Genomic DNA, 16,244 nt, shown 5'->3' with positions numbered 1-16,244 from the left:
TTCAATAGGAAAAGATAGGAAAAGTTATCTCTCCCCTCTACGTACGTACCTGGTATCTCTAGCTCCCTCTCTATCTGTCAGCTCAACCAATGTCATACTAGAGGAGACAACGCACATTACAGTACAGAGCCATGTCAGCAGAGGTAAGAATGATGTGAGTGAGTGGGTGTGTGCAGGAGATATTCGATGCAGCCCGAAGATGTTGACTGTCGCTCATTCAAGGACTGGGTGCTCAAAAAAGAGACTGAATTGAGGTTGGAGGTTGATAACGATGACACACTGGATATAAAGGTACTCACTATCGAACACAACCCCCACACATTACCTACCTACTCTGTTCCCTGCAGCTCATCAGTGGCAGTGCGGAGGTGTTTGGCACAGAGCTAGCTGTGGGAAAGGTCTACACTATATGCAGCAGACTCAAAATTGCATTGTTTACCTGGTACGGGTGTACCTTGAGAATATCCTCTCCATTTTAACTTAGTATAAATGGGGATACACTGTATTGAGAGTGAGTGTGTGTGTGTGTGTGTAGCGTACGTAGCTCCAAAGTTGTGTATATAGTTTTATAATGTGCTGAGGCCGGGCCTCCCATATCAGTGACCCACCCTATGTCTCTGATATCCTGTAGCCCTGCCTATATTGATATTGCCACCCACTGATCCTCACCAGCATTACACAACGTTGCTCTTGAGGCTTCAAGGGTAGCTACACTACATGTCTGTATAAACTACTACTCAGCTAATAATAACTGTTCTGTTGTTTTCGGGCAAATAGATTTATGTACATTATTCCCTTGACTACCTGGTGCACGTGATAGGGAGCCCTTCTGTACACTACCAGTCTGGGGAGACTCCCATGATTATGTACCTCAACGCCCACTCCGCTATAGACCAGCTGAGAACTAAGTACGAGGCAAACGGAAGGATCGGGCCAAAGGTGGGGGATACCAACTGTTTTATATAGGGTAATCATGCAGTCATTCATTTGATAGCTCCCACGCCATTTTGTTGGCAGGAGAAGTGCCTTCTTACAAACTAAGTACAACTGTATACATCGCTTGGTACTACCACAGATACTACCGTATTACTAGAATATTTTGCCGGTGAAAAACCTTTGCGAATGAGCCAAATCAGCAGAAAGTTTGACCCTTTGCTATTTAACTATTGCGTTCTGGCAAGGATCGTGTATTTACAAGTAGGTTTTGCGAATTGATCAACCCTCGCAAAGTTTGCATATGTTTGATTCTCGCAAAACATTCTAGTAATACGGTATATTATTGCATGTATTACTGTGTATACCATTTCACAGAAGTAAATGTAGCTCTATTTTTTGGTCACCCTCGATTAGATGCAGTGTTGATTGTCCCAGGTTCTTGTGGTGGGTCCTTCTGACGTGGGCAAGAGCACTCTGTGCAGGACCTTGCTCAACTACGCTGTGAGGATGGGCAGACACCCTTGCTTCCTGGATGTGGACATTGGGCAGGTTGAGCCTTAATTTCAGAAGTGGTTGAATTTGACCATCTGATCTTTGATTCTAACACACAGAGCGCTACTGTAGAATACACTTTTTGAAATCGAATACACTAGCTATGGTATTAAAACTATCTAGCAAGCTGTGAATTGTTTTCCACATTTCCACAGGGTTCAATATGCATTCCTGGGAGTATGGCAATTCTGCCTGTAGTGCGACCGTGTGATTTAGAGACTGGAGAGTTCAGTAAGAAAGCGTGTCTGGTGTACCACTATGGCCACTCAAGCCCCGGACCCAACCTCAAGCTGTACAAGACTATAGTCTCTGAGCTGGCTAGCATGTTCAAGGAGCGATGTCAAGCTAACTCTCAGAGTAAGTAGATTATTAGTGGCATTAGTGAATGCTGATTTTGATTTGTACCATACATATCTACATTATGAAAGCCAACTAGGATAGACACCACTTTGTAGCTTTTTAGCAATTTTTTTTATTATACAGTGGAACCCCTCTATAACGGACACCTTTGGGGAACATTGTTTTGGCCTTTATACAGAGGTGGCCTTTGTTGAGAGGTTGTTTTGCACACAAACTGTTCATTTGGGACCTGGGTGCCTGGCCGTTATATAACAGCTGGCCTTTATTCGGAGGTGGTTGTTAACAGAGGTTCCACTGTAGTATGTTGAGCTGAGTATGAGCCGTGATTTTTGGTACCCGGGCCTCATTCGTGTCAGCATATGTAGGTCATGGCTCTCTTGTCTTCCCTTAATTGTAGCCAAGACTGGTGGCTGTGTGATCAACAGTTGTGGCTGGGTGGACGGGGGTGGCTACAAGGCACTACTACACGTGGCAAACGCTTTTGAAGGTGGGGGCAGCATTAAGCATTACTTCATACATTCATTCATGTTGCTACATGTAAGCATTCTGTACGTAGTACATGAACACACACGCTTTAGCATCTTCATGTAGTAGTTTGAATGAGGTTTCATGTCAATGTCCCACTCATTCTGTGCATATAGTTGATGTGGTGCTGGTTATGGATCACGAGAGACTGTACAATGACCTACAAAGAGAGCTGCCCTCGTCAACACACATTGTCCCTCTTCCAAAGTCAGGCGGAGTAAGTGACCTCCTGGTATATTGCTATGTGTGTTCACTGTGCTCACTATACTATTGGCTGTGCACTGCCAGCTGATGTGAGCCACTGTATGTATATTTACAACACGTGTATATATTATATATGCAGGTGGTGGTACGGAGCCGAGAGTTTAGAAAGATGTCTCGACACCAAGCTACGAGAGAGTACTTTTATGGCAAGAAGTCTCACAGATTATTCCCATTCTCCTTTGAGGTCTCCTTCTCTGATGTGCAGCTCTTCAAAATAGGAGGTAAATGAGTAGCCAAGTAAAAGCGGGTGCAAAATTTCGCGTTTTTCGAGGGCAGAGCAGTAGCAACGTGAAAATTAAAACCGGGATAAACTCCCACGCACCAGTATTTCACATTCAAAGCTATTGGTGGGTGTGGTTTTTTTGGCATTGAAACGCGAATATTAGAACCCACGAACATTTCTTTTGAGGGCTCTGGAGCCAAAATTTAATAGCGAACATTTGCACCCGCGAAAACTTCCCGCTATACGGTATAATATTATTTTGTCAGTTGTATATTCATACCCATACGTATAATTACGCTCTTAGTAGAACATTATTCCATACTCTGCTTTTTTCACTCGCTGCCTTCCCCCCCATAGCCCCTGCTGTTCCTGAGTCAGCACTTCCCATTGGAATGGAACAAGAAGACGGGAGCACTCAACTGATTCCAGTGGAAGCAAGTAAGTTAATGAAATGATCTTATGCATGTATATCTCTCTAGACTATCAATACGGTCTATTTACTTCAAATAGTATAGCCGTGTAATTATGGATCACTAAAGCCTCGACCCACACCCACTTCCTCTCAGAAATGGGCCTGATGACGACTGCTTGCGCATGCACCGCCTATTCCCCAGAAAGTAGGGACTTTGGTATATACAGTACCAAAGTCCCTACTTTCTGGAGAAATGAAAGGTAAAACAATGACGTCACAACGAACGGAAGTGGATTATAAAAGAAGTACCGTATAGCGAGACATAACGGGAGGTGCAAAATTTCGCGTTTTTCGAGGGCAGGCAGCCCCAGCATTTTGACTCGAGGCTGTTTAGACTTCACTAAACCCTAAATTAACGCCGAGGGTTTGCACTTCAGTACTCTAGGTATAGAGAGATTGATGGTGAGGTTTTTCTGCGGTGAAAATGCACGCTTGGATGTGGAAGCACTACTATGCTTTGAGTCGGGTACCGTATTTAGAATACTTTGCTGATAAAAAACCTTTGCGAATGAGCCAAATCAGCAGAAAAATTGACCAACTATTGCAATCTGGCAAGGATCGTGTGTAATTACCAGTAGGTTTTGCAATTTTATTTTTACGAAATCAAAGTTCACATATGTTTGATGCTTGCAAACTTTCTAGTAAAACGGTACTGGCATGTTGTGCATGTAGAGAGTTTTGTTACTGCTAGCTCGCCCAGCTCCAGTTCCTCCTTCCAAAGCTATAACAGATTCTGCAGAAACAGCTAGCAGCCAGATCCGCCTCCAAATTCACGTAGAGGGTGTGGTCTATGGGCTCGGTTATTATTATGCTAAGTGAGCTTGTCTATATAATAGGCCTACATTGTGCGTCCGCGTCCATTCTCGTTCCTTCCAAATATTAGAAATGAACATAGCCCAAATGCACTGCTGTAGTATCCCAAACTATAATATAATTATATGATTTACATGGCAATGGCCATAATTATGAATCCTTTGATGATGTATTCGTTTAATTAAAATTGCTTCTCCTACAATTGGTTATGCAGGCCGCAGTCTGGTTCACAGTATATTTAGTTTGAGCATGGCTACTACTTTGGAAGAAGACCTCACTGTGACCGCCAGTGCTGGTTTCCTCTGCATGTAAGTGTGTGTGTGTGTGTGTGTGTGTGCGTGCGTGCGTGCGTGCGTGCGTGCGTGCGTGCGTGCGTGCGTGCGTACAATAATTATGTGCAGTATATAGCCTGTGCAATTTACTATACACCTAGCTTTTAATGTATGACGCTATATTTATGCCTCGGTGCGCGGTGTACGGTTTGTGTGTGTGGACTCCTACAGCTGCTGAAGGATCAATGAAGTGCAAGTAAGAGTTTCTATACGCTTCTAGTCCTGTTTTCTCGGATTTTAATTCATAGATTTGCTTGGTTCTCGAGTTATGCCTACTTGGAATGCCATTGCAGCCTTTTCAGAAGAGTGCGTAGAAAAAAACTTGGACTTTTGGCATCCATGTCAATCATTTCCCTCTCTTTTAATGCAAAAATGTTCATCATAATATAATGTGTATAAGCTATTGCGTAGCTTTATGTTATGTAGCTTTGACACCTCCACCGAGGCATCAGCACCCGCGTTGCTTTCATTATGTTAGTTTTGTTGCATGGCATTATTATCTTTTTAATTTACGAAGACCACTGGTACATGAAAATATACTGTTGTTCAGTTGCCCCATTTATATTTTAGTGTTGTGTGCTTTCATTCCATGCAGTACTGCAGTTGATGAAGAGGCTAAGACTCTGACTGTGCTCTCTCCTGCTCAGGGGCCATTACCAAGAAAGTTTCTCCTACAAAGTGACATAACATTCCTAGACCTTGAGTAAACACTTATAGTTGTTCGTTTCAAAATGCAAAGTGAAATTTCTGTGAAGTGAGGTAAAGGAGTAGCCAAGTTGTACACTACCACTGCAATGGGTGTAGTTCTAATAATTATCATGTTTTGAGCCAGAGCACACCTGCAAATAGAATGTGCAGTTTACATAGGAATGATCGTAGTATATAATATTCAGGGCCGTAAGAATCAGGGGGGCTGGAGGGCAGTTGTCCCCTGATCCCATACGACTTACAGCCACCCTACTGAGTACAAAACATGCATTTCCTCTATACAGCATAGTCTCATTTTCGAGGGCGGCTGGGATTCGTGGCTATTCCACAGCAGAGTCTCAAGCTCAGCTGTACAGTACACTGACAACTATTTTAATGCTAGATCTAGTCCCAAAGACTTAGAGCTAGAGAGTGGTCCTAGTTGCAAGAGCCTGAAGAGGATATGCCAAGAACTAGAAAGTGATTCCAGTGTCAGATGATGCAGTTGAGCCAGCAAGTGCAGCATGTATATAATTATCATTGATTCAATGTATTAGATAATTATAGTCTACTTGCATGTTTTTGTCAATGTATTTCTGGTAAAATTTCTCTCTTGAATTGCTCAAATTGAATCTAGCATAAATAGACCAACAATTTTCTATGACAGAACCCTGTACTGCATGTACGTATATAACATACATGTACTATATCCATGGTACTGCATGCATAATTATAATTATATGCGCATGTAAATGAGCTTGGTCTCCTGAAATTAATAGATACAGTGTTGATTTGTCCCAGGTTTTGTGCATGGTGGGTCGTACTGACGTGACGTGGGCAACAGTTAGTTGAGCGTGGCCTGACCTTCCGTTAAGAAAAGAGGTTGGATTGCAGTGGCATAGAGACGAGGCTATAGACCCCCCCCCCCCCCCCTTTGTGTTCCATAAACTCCAACTCAGCTTGAATCACCATGATTTGTCAATCTGTTTTGTATACTGTACTGCATGCACATTCATTCATGTTGCTACATGTGAGCATTCTATATAGTGCATGCATGCATGAACCAGCACGCTTTAGCATCTTCATGCATGTATATACCATGTGGATCTAGTAGTGTTTGAATGGGGTTGCATGTCAATGTCCCACTCATTCTGTGCATAGTTGATGTGGTGCTGGTTATGGATCACGAGAGACTGTACAATGACCTACAAATAGAGCTGCCCTCATCAACATGCACACATGCATAATTGTCTCTCTTCCAAAATCGGGCAGAGTAAGTGATCTCCTGGTATACTGCTGCGTGCATGTGTTCACTGTGCTCACTATACTATTGGCTGTGCACTGCCAGCTGATGTGAGCCACTGTATGTATATTTTACAACACGTGTATATATTATACATGCAGGTGGTGGTACGAAGCCGAGAGTTTATAAAGATGTCTCGACACCAAGCTATGAGAGAGTATACTTTTATAGCAAGAAGTCTCACAGATTATTCCCATTCCTTTGCATGAGGTCTCGATCCTTCTCTGATGTGCAACTCTTCAAAATAGGAGGTAAAAAGTAGCCATACAGTATATTAATAGAGCTCTACATACACAAGCATACTGTTATGTATCCTACTATATTTTTTCAGTTGCAGAGATATAAATAACAATCGGTCACCAGTCAATTTCCGAGCAATTAGTCTATTTGATCGGCCATTTTAACTAATTGCTGGGTTATAGTATCTCCTAGGATGCAAAGATTGAAGGCCAAAGGTTTAGATGATGATGCGCATGCACACTAACTCTTAACTGGCCCCGATTGACACTATTCTTGTAGCATTTTAGCACTTTTCACGTATTTTTTCCTACGTTTAAACTGTTATATATCTGCAGGAAGCATCTGTTGTATGAGTGTGTTATGATATTTTAAAAACGTTCACATGCATGTAAATGTATAGCCTCCTTCACTATAGCCTCCTCTGAAGAGTTCACTAGCCTCCCCTCAGTCCCCTGAAGAGTAGGCCTGCTACTGACTGCTGCGCATGCGCAACATTATTGGATATATTTGTTCCCGTAGAAAGTCCTATAATACTGAATTTATCACGAAAATATCCTGACAAAGTATTTCTCCTTATGTAAGGAACTTTCAGGCATACACACATGTGATGCACATGCACCCACATGTGATATACAATAAATTGGACACCATCATTTATTTGTAAGGAATTTCTCCTTATGTAAGGAACTTTCAGGCATATACACATGTGATGCACACGTGTGATACACAATACTTGTAAGGAATTTCTCCTTATTGTAAGGAACTTTCAGGACATACACATGCATGCATGCATGCATATACAACGAAATTGCAACTATAATTATATTTGTAAGCAATTTCTCCTTATGTAAGGAACTGTCAGGGACATATATATATATAATTATGTACATGCACATGCACACACACATGCATGCATGCATGTATGTGTGATCGGCACACATATTTGTAAGGGATTTATACTCATGTAAGGAACTTTAAGGACATGTATATACATGCATGTATACACAACAGACGCTGCATGTGTAATGAATTTATCTCTACGTAAAGGGCGCATGCACATATACCATGCAACCCATATAACCGCATGCAAACAATGCACACTCAACTCACAGTCTGCCATTTGTAAGGAATTTATCTTGATGTAAGGAGCTTTGTGGACACACACACACACACACACACACATGCATATCTACCTATATGGTACATGTATAATTATGGTGGGCATAATCTTTGAGTGCTAATAATTATGTTTTGTCAATGTGCAATTCACAAATTGCACCAACCCGCGAAAATATCAACCGCAAAAATTGCCTGTTCATGCATTATAGAGTCTACCCTTGAAAAATAATTACCCACCAAAATTATAACATACACTGTACATAGTCTCGCAAGCCAGAGGCCAGGGTCTCCATGGGTCCGCGAGGTTACACTGTACACGCGCAATAACTATCACTCCAAAAGCTGAGAGGTACGTAAAGTCAACAGGCCTGGTCTCGAGGCAAGGCATGGCCCGGCCCAGGGTGGTATGAGTTATTTTACTTACGTCATCCCTTACCGCTGAACACACACAATTCATGTGCTCTCAAATCATGCATTAGATCATAATATATACATATATGAATTTTGTTGTTTTAATGAAAGGGTTAATGTATAATTTTGTTGCATGGCATTTTGTGTGATAGCTTAATTTATAATTGTACTGGTACATGTATAATTATAATAATTATCACCATTTTTGACAAGAAGGGCCGCTCTAGCAAAGAAGAGACTGGTCTAGCTCCTGTAAGTTAGCACAAATGAAAAGTATACTATTGTAGTACATGCATGGTCCTCAAAAATCAGACTAGCATAAACTCAAAAAATCAATGCCTATACATTTCCTACTAAAAATTTAGAAAATTATGAAATGGTCTCTCTTCTTCAACGATTCAAAGTGTATTAGCATGTATTTTTCCTCTTCTCAACCATCCATCAACTCTTCCTACCACATGCATCGCTGGTAATAGTGTTAAACAACTAAACTTCCATAGAGATCTAGGAATTATATTGCAAGAGAACTTGAAATGGGATCATCACTACGACTCAATATCAGCGAAGGCTTACCAGAAACTTGGTTTAATTAAGAGAACATTTTCTACTTCAAACTCCATCTCAACTAAAAAACAACTGTACCTCTCTCTAGTAAGGTCCCAGCTCTCCTATGGCTTCCAATTATGGCTCCCAATGCTCATTAAGCATATTGTTTCACTTGAAAAGATTCAACGCAGGGCAACTAAATTCATAGTAGGATACAACTCTAACCTGTCATATAAAGAGAGGCTCATTCAATTGAACCTACTTCCACTGATGTATCATTTGGAGCTATTGGATGTTGTATTTTTTGTGACATCTTTTAAAAACCTATCAAATCGTTTTGACATCAGTAAGTATGTCTCTATCTCTATACAGGAGCTCTGACAAAACCACCATCAAACATAAGTTTGCCAGTTCGAGTAAACACCATCACTTCTATTTTAACAGGATATCCAGATTATGGAACAATTTACCTTCCACAGATTTAACACTTTCAACCTCAACAATTAAGCACAATCTGAAACAATTCTTCTGGTCTCACTTTATATCAAACTTTGACTCGGAAAACCCTTGTTCATATCATTTGAAATGTCCTTGTTGCAAATGCATTCTTAAGCGTTAGCTAGTAAATATAATAGTTTTGGTAACCTGTTCAATCAGGATTGCCCTGTAATCATATCAAAATCTATCACTGTACATGTGAATGTTTATTGCTGTAAAATCATATTGATTGATTGATTGATTCTGTGTATCTCAGAACCTACTAACAGCCTGCACTTTCGCTGGAGCTCAAAAGTTGCACAAGGTAATGAAGTACTTGCACAACAAATTTCAGATCTTAACTGAAACATAATATTATTATAAGATAGTTCCATGCATAATTATAATTATAACATATTTTCCAATGTAAGACATATTCTAGCAGCTATTTTGGAATGATGATGTCATATGACAATGCACCTATAATAATTATAGCTAACTAAGTAGTGTCCTGGATCACATATAGCCTCAAGCATGGAAATGAAGTCTAAAATCAGCAGCAGGATTGTTATACTGACAGTAAGACAATCAGTTGTCTCCTCAACCATTCCCAGCCTGTGCTTTACTCGAGGCTGTCTTCTAGCCTCGAGACCAGCCGTTAACAAATAACACAACTTTCTCGAGTTCAGTTGAACCGAATTAAAGTATTGAGGATAGATCTATACATCTTCCTGCTCTAGTATAGCTAACCTAACATTATAGCCTCGGCTCCAGGCCGATTTTTTTTAATCAAGAGTTTCCTTGGTCCAAGCGTTGACCATTCGACGTCCCTTACTGGAGTTGCAGGAAGCTTAGCCATCTTGTTGGAGAGCACCTTCCGTGTTTCTGCCATCGCTTTGAGTCTTAGTACCGTCAAGCATGGCTCTTTTCTCTTTGCTTACTTTCTTGAACAAATGAAAAACTAAAAAACAACTTGAAAAACTGTGCATGCCTGGGGCTGTATGCTAATATTCTATATATATCCTACAGCTGTTGACCAATGAGATCAATTTGTGGTGACGTAAGTGTGGGTTGCAGGGACAGGATTGGTCAAACTCCGTGTTGAGACTTGTGTAAGGTTTGCCACAATATTGGTGGCAACTAACCGCATGCGGTTACCACAAGATCAGATCAATAGTGACGTTTCACTAGAAAACTCTAGCCTCGGTCCCAGGCCGAGTTTTCGCTTTTATAACGGTTAGGCGAATTTTCTGATATGCTGACTGTGCATATGTGCAACACAAGTCTCAACACGGAGTCGAGTTTGACCAGTCTGAGGCTAGCCTAGCCCCATATATATCAGGATGAAGCTGAAATGCCTACATGTAATTTTGCTAGTTTTTCTTATATCTCTGCTAGATCTATTTGTATTCAAGCTACTAGATCTACGACAGACACAACCACAACATTCATTTCATATGGCAACAAATAAAAGTTTAGATTCCTCTCTTGTGGAACAAAGTCTCGAAGACAACAACTCCTCTCCTGTGGAACAAAGTCTCCAAGAGAATAATTACTCACTGTCTGATCTACCCCCCAAATCAGCTCTCTGGACAGACAAGATCCACCTGTGTATCAATTTCAACCTAAACGGAATAAAACCAAACAAACAGGTCACTGAAACTCTAATGTCTTACTATCTTCCATTCTTCAAAAAAATCACCCTTATATTTGATGGATACTGGTCAAGGCCTGACTATGTGCCTGAGTTAGTGGACTTCATCAGTTGTGACTCTCATATTGGTTGGTATCAGCACAAGTGCATACGAACGTGCATTCAACGTGGCTCTGAAGAGACTAAAGGTTTCCTGTACATTGCTGACGACATGTTTATTAACCTAACAAAAATGGCCGAGCTACCAACTACAAAGCTGTGGATGGTTGACAGTGAAGTATGCAGCTACTCAAAGATATTGAATCTAGGCCATCCAGGTTGCGAATGGCCATGGTGGGGTCCTCCGACCAACGGAGCAAAGAACCTGGATATTGTAATCAAAAGTTTACCAGCCAAATGGAAGGAGCAACTGGTGAAGACAGCTGGTTTTCCGGACCATTTCAAAAGTTACTGTACTTCTGACATTATTTACATCCCTCAAGCACTTGTTACGGACATGACACACGTACTTGACCACATTATAAACACAGCCAAACTATTTTGCGAAATTGCAACTATTTTAGCCGTGAATATTGTGGCTCGTAATAGAACCACATTGGTGAATGGTTATCTGTGGGGCGATAAAAGTATGGCAGCCATTAAGCAAAGGGCAACTACTGCACACTTTGTGCATCCTGTCAAGCTTGGACTTCAAGCTTATTTGGATATTTGGATCCAATTCATGGAAAAGGAACTCTCTATTAACAATAGGGAATTACAATACCAGAATAAATCTACATGACTGCATGTATGCATGTATATTATTATTATTTTTTATTTTATTATTATTAAGACTTTACAGCCTGTAACGTGAATGATATAAAAACAAGTGATTGTTGTAGCAAAGACTATAGCTGACAGACTGTGCCGCATTGAGCGACACAGCTGGATAATTTAATGATTACATGTGAAGCTAGCTATAATTACGTGTGTAGCATCTGTTGCATGGGCACATTAAGTGGTAGGTACATGGGATGTCAGAGACAAAGTTTTGTTTGAAGTGCTCCCAGAAGTAATGGTGGAGTGTATTCTTTGTTGAAGTTAGTGGTGCGCTGATATCCATCAGCATAGTGGGCATCAAGTTCCATAACCTTGTGATACGATTGAGGTAGAAGTGTCTGCTTGCGCTGTAGTGATTGGCTTGTACAGTGAGTTTGTTGTTGCAACTGAAGCGGGTGCGACCAGTAACGAATTTGATGTGATCTCTTATGTTGAAGTTGTCCGAGGGTTCCTTTAGTGACTTTACTAGAAACATTATGTCCTGTATTTCAAACCAGTACATTAGAGGTAGTAGCTTCAAATCGGACAGCCTTGATCTGTATGAGCTTGAGTAATCATTGAGTATGAATTTGGTGGCTCTCCTCTGGATTCTTTCTAGTTTTTGAATGTCCTTGATCAAATTTGGTCTCCAGACTTGGGAGCAGTAGGTGACCTGGGATCTAACTAGGGTTATATATAACGATTTTTTTGTGCTGGTTTCTGATTTCATTGAAATCGTCCGTCGGATGAGGTTAAGAGCTCGGTAGGCCTTAGACGATATGAGGTTATAATGCAGTGACCAGGAGAGGTTGTTGGCTATGCACAAGCCTAGGTCTTTTTCTTTTGTAGCAAAGTTAAGGTGAGAATTGTGGATTGAGTAGAGTGTATTAGGGTTGTCTTCGTGCCAGCTAGGATGAGTTATGCGCAGCACATTATATTTTCCTTCATTGAGTTGCATGTTCCAAGTAGTGCACCAGGATGACAACTGGTTGATGTCTGTTTGTAATTCCAATTGGTCTTCCGTAGAAGTGATGCACTTTACTAGCTTTGTGTCGTCCGCAAATAGAAATGGATTGGCAGATGAGATGCACTCCGGTAGGTCATTGATAAAAATAATATTAACCGAATATCCAGTTCTACCAGGATTCATATTCATGCACTCCTGGTTCCACATAATTATAATACAACATGATTTTCGCACAAATAGAACGTAGAGTGGCCCGCTAGTCTAGTCAGAGTACTTCCACGAGGCTATCATACAGATCAGTTGTACATGTAGACTCGATTTATAATTAAACAAAATTAAGCAAAAATAAGAATATCAGGAGCCCATATATAATTAAGGTCTGCGGTTTGCTAGTCGCTTCCATCATCATAAAAGGAAATTCGGTTTTGTTTTGTGTCTGTTAGGCCACTAAAAGAAAAATACCGGAAGTGAAATTAAATAATGGGCATGGCCTAGCGGGGTCCAATTTGCTGGCGGGTCCATAACATAACACTTCACTTCAGTGTACCTACAGATAGCCTCGTTCCCAGGCCGATCCGTCTCCAATTGAACACTAGGTCGACTCCTTGTCATGCTTAGTATCAAACTGGAGGAGTTGAGAGTTGTGGAGAGATGGTAGGTATAGGTGATGTTGCATCTATTGATGGGCTCGGAGATAATGTGATGGTGGTGTCCCCATGTAAAGGTAGTGCATCCGAGTAGCATTGATTACAGCACCATGCAGGCTCGGTCAGACTTTGAAGACTGTCATATTCTTTGTCATCCATGTCTAGACACTTGATGTAATACCAGTAGCAGCAGGTTGGTTTACTTGCATATACAAAGCACTGTCACACTGCAGTGCTGTGGGGCGGTGAAAGAACTGAAATGAGGAAATAAGAAATAGGAAATGAGGAAATGAAGAAATGAGAACAAGCTGTTTAGGCAGAGCAAGTCTGAAGACGAAGCTGCGCATGATCTACTGAGCTACAGGTACCTCCTGGTGCTCTGCCACCATACAGGCATACTGTCTTATTCCTCTGTCAGCTGGTACACGGTGTGACACTCTCTACCTCTACCTACTTGTGTGCCATGTACAACATGAACTGGCATGGTTTAGACATCAGATCTACCTACGTAACGGTACTTACATGTACTGTCCTACACCGAGTCCCACAGTCCCAATTAATTTACCTATATACTGGCAGTATATTCACCGATTTCACAATCCGGTGGGCAAGTGATAGTCAATGGACTGGACTCAATGTCAACATCTACATGTACGACAGCAAAGAAACTTCCAAAACTGTTCAAGCAATTTCTAATCTGCCAGTCCTGTCGTAAAGCTGCAGGAAGTAATGACATTAGTACACTGTACTGGTATCATATCCAATCTCGTTACAGGGTGAAGAAAGCAATTCCCATTACCATTCTCACAAGCAATGCTTAGTGAAGGCTGATGCTACCTTTAATGAAAGAAAGCTCACCGTGCCATCTGCAGCAATGGTAAAATTTAATTCTTACAATGTGTCTGACAACCTGTACTGTGGAGGTGCCTATATACATGAACCTTCTCAGTGCTACTATATATATTTACTAAATGCTTAGTCACCTACTAGCTTCTTGGCTGATATCAGTCATTACTTTTGTGCATCTATAATTTATGACAATGTCATAATTATTGTGTATGAAAATTAATGCCATGGTAATGATTAATTATTTCATTTCCTATTTCTTATTTCTTCATTTCTAAATTTCCGAATTTCTTATTTCTCATTTCCTCATTTCTCATTCCCTGTTTTATCACACCCAGTGCTGTGTATGGTGTGTAATCAGTGCCAAAATAGGAATGCAAAAATTAGAAGCAGAAGTTCACAAAATTATGACCACAACCCACAAAACTGTAACCACAACTGACAAAACTGTAACCACAACTCAAAAAATGGGTGCATCAATGAAACTGGATGCACGGGCAGTGATAGCTGTGGGCTTGAAATGGGAAAGTACATAGGAAAAATGATTGGAATTGATTCAGTTACATGGAATGGAGACTTCGGGCACATCAGAGGATGTAAGACACACTTAACCTTTGGTGACCTTTTAAAAGGAGGCTATAAAAAGAAAAGAGAAGATGGATGTTTCACGGGTGCTGATGCCACGGTGGAGGTGCCAAAGCTAATAACATAATACACACATTAGCATGCAAACTCAGAGAGTGGGTAATGATCGACCATTACTGTTGTTAAAAACGATCTATGCCAAAAGTTCAAGTATGGCTGCATCAACATTACACAATCATATTGATACACAAAATTCTAAAGCCTTACAATAAAGATCTACACCCTTTAGACAAGAATCAGTACCATCTAGAGGGTCAACAGAATTAGCTAACTGTTGGAATAGTTCATCGGAAAGCGGGCAGCAAACTGGGGGAACAGTGGCTCTGTTACGTACACTAGGTGAACAAGAGCTTTTCCCCCTGATGGATAAAATGTTTATCTTCTCTTTTTTTATAGCCTCTGTATAATTGACAACTGTAATGTTAATTAAAAGGTCACCAAAGGTTAAGTGTGTCCTACATCCTCTGACGTGTGCCCAAAGTCTCTATTCCATGTAACTACATCATTTCCTTTCTCATTTCAAGTCCACAGCTATCACTGCCCTTGCATCCAATTGATGTTGAACCCATTTTTGAGTTGTGGTTACAGTTTTGTCAGTTGTGGTTGCAGTTCTGTGGGTTGTGGTCACAATTTTGTGAACTTTTGCTTCTAATTTTTGCATTCCTATTTTGGCACTGATTACACACCATAGCTGTTGCCAGAGGAGGGAGGACACGATTAACCTTAGCTCTAATTAGCTAATTATCGCGACCTTTTAATTACATTCTTTGAACGATTCATCTTTTCTTTCTTTATAACCTCTACATATTGGACACAAGAGCTAGCTAGAGCCTTTTCTCCTACTGGAGGTAACCCCTATTGCCAAGTTGTCAGGACCTGAAGGTAATAGGACCTATAAGAAGCACCTCAAGTACCGGTACTCCTATCTCTAAGATCTCTGTGAGAAGCATCCCAGGCACTCTGATCTTGTCTCTGTGAGAAGCACTCTTGATCCTGGAGACAGGATCCCTATGAGGAGCACCCCAGGCACTCCTGTCTCCAAGATCCCTGTGAGAAGCACCCCAGGCACTCCTGTCTCTGTGATAAAGCTGCAACATGGAATTGTTTAGTTCAGAGTGTCTCCAACATGAATAACATCAATGACACTAACAGTCTCAGCTTCTAGCATCCCTTTATTTGTATGGTTTGCTCTGTGCCTACAAGAATTGCCTGTCACTCATACTACAGTACTGTTCTGTGTAGTCTCGATTTCCAGCCTCTTGGCAGGGCGTGGCCAGACTATGTTCTGTGTTATAAAGAAAGAAAAGATGAATCGTTCAAAGAATGTGATTAATTAAAAGGTCGCGATAATTAGCTAATTAGAGCTAAGGTTAATCGTGTCCTCCCTCCTCTGCAGCATACTATGATGGTTCTACGCCACTCCTATT

The 16,244-nt window shown here is 41.0% G+C and overlaps 3 protein-coding genes across 3 annotated transcripts; 2 read left to right on the top strand and 1 right to left on the bottom strand.

The window, feature by feature from the left end:
• Positions 1 to 5,231, top strand: LOC135331466 (polyribonucleotide 5'-hydroxyl-kinase Clp1-like). The gene is made up of 12 exons (XM_064526644.1): positions 1 to 143; positions 193 to 291; positions 348 to 461; positions 814 to 939; positions 1,372 to 1,485; positions 1,644 to 1,845; positions 2,246 to 2,335; positions 2,490 to 2,590; positions 2,717 to 2,858; positions 3,218 to 3,298; positions 4,360 to 4,453; positions 5,073 to 5,231. The coding sequence occupies exons 1-12, from the start codon at positions 132 to 134 to the stop codon at positions 5,182 to 5,184; spliced, it is 1,287 nt and encodes a 428-aa protein (XP_064382714.1). The 5' UTR covers positions 1 to 131; the 3' UTR covers positions 5,185 to 5,231.
• Positions 5,232 to 10,510: 5,279 nt separating this feature from the next.
• LOC135331756 (uncharacterized) lies at positions 10,511 to 11,786 on the top strand. Its single transcript, XM_064527002.1, has one exon. The coding sequence runs from the start codon at positions 10,604 to 10,606 to the stop codon at positions 11,693 to 11,695; it is 1,092 nt and encodes a 363-aa protein (XP_064383072.1). The 5' UTR covers positions 10,511 to 10,603; the 3' UTR covers positions 11,696 to 11,786.
• Positions 11,787 to 11,866: 80 nt separating this feature from the next.
• Positions 11,867 to 15,244, bottom strand: LOC135331757 (uncharacterized). Its single transcript, XM_064527003.1, has one exon. The coding sequence runs from the start codon at positions 12,884 to 12,886 to the stop codon at positions 11,867 to 11,869; it is 1,020 nt and encodes a 339-aa protein (XP_064383073.1). The 5' UTR covers positions 12,887 to 15,244.
• Positions 15,245 to 16,244: the final 1,000 nt, after the last annotated feature.

This window comes from Halichondria panicea, chromosome 2 (genome assembly GCF_963675165.1).
Source record: "Halichondria panicea chromosome 2, odHalPani1.1, whole genome shotgun sequence".
Taxonomy (NCBI): domain Eukaryota; kingdom Metazoa; phylum Porifera; class Demospongiae; order Suberitida; family Halichondriidae; genus Halichondria; species Halichondria panicea.
The sequence above is the reverse complement of the archived record's forward strand: the minus strand, read 5'-3'. Positions and strand labels throughout refer to the sequence as shown.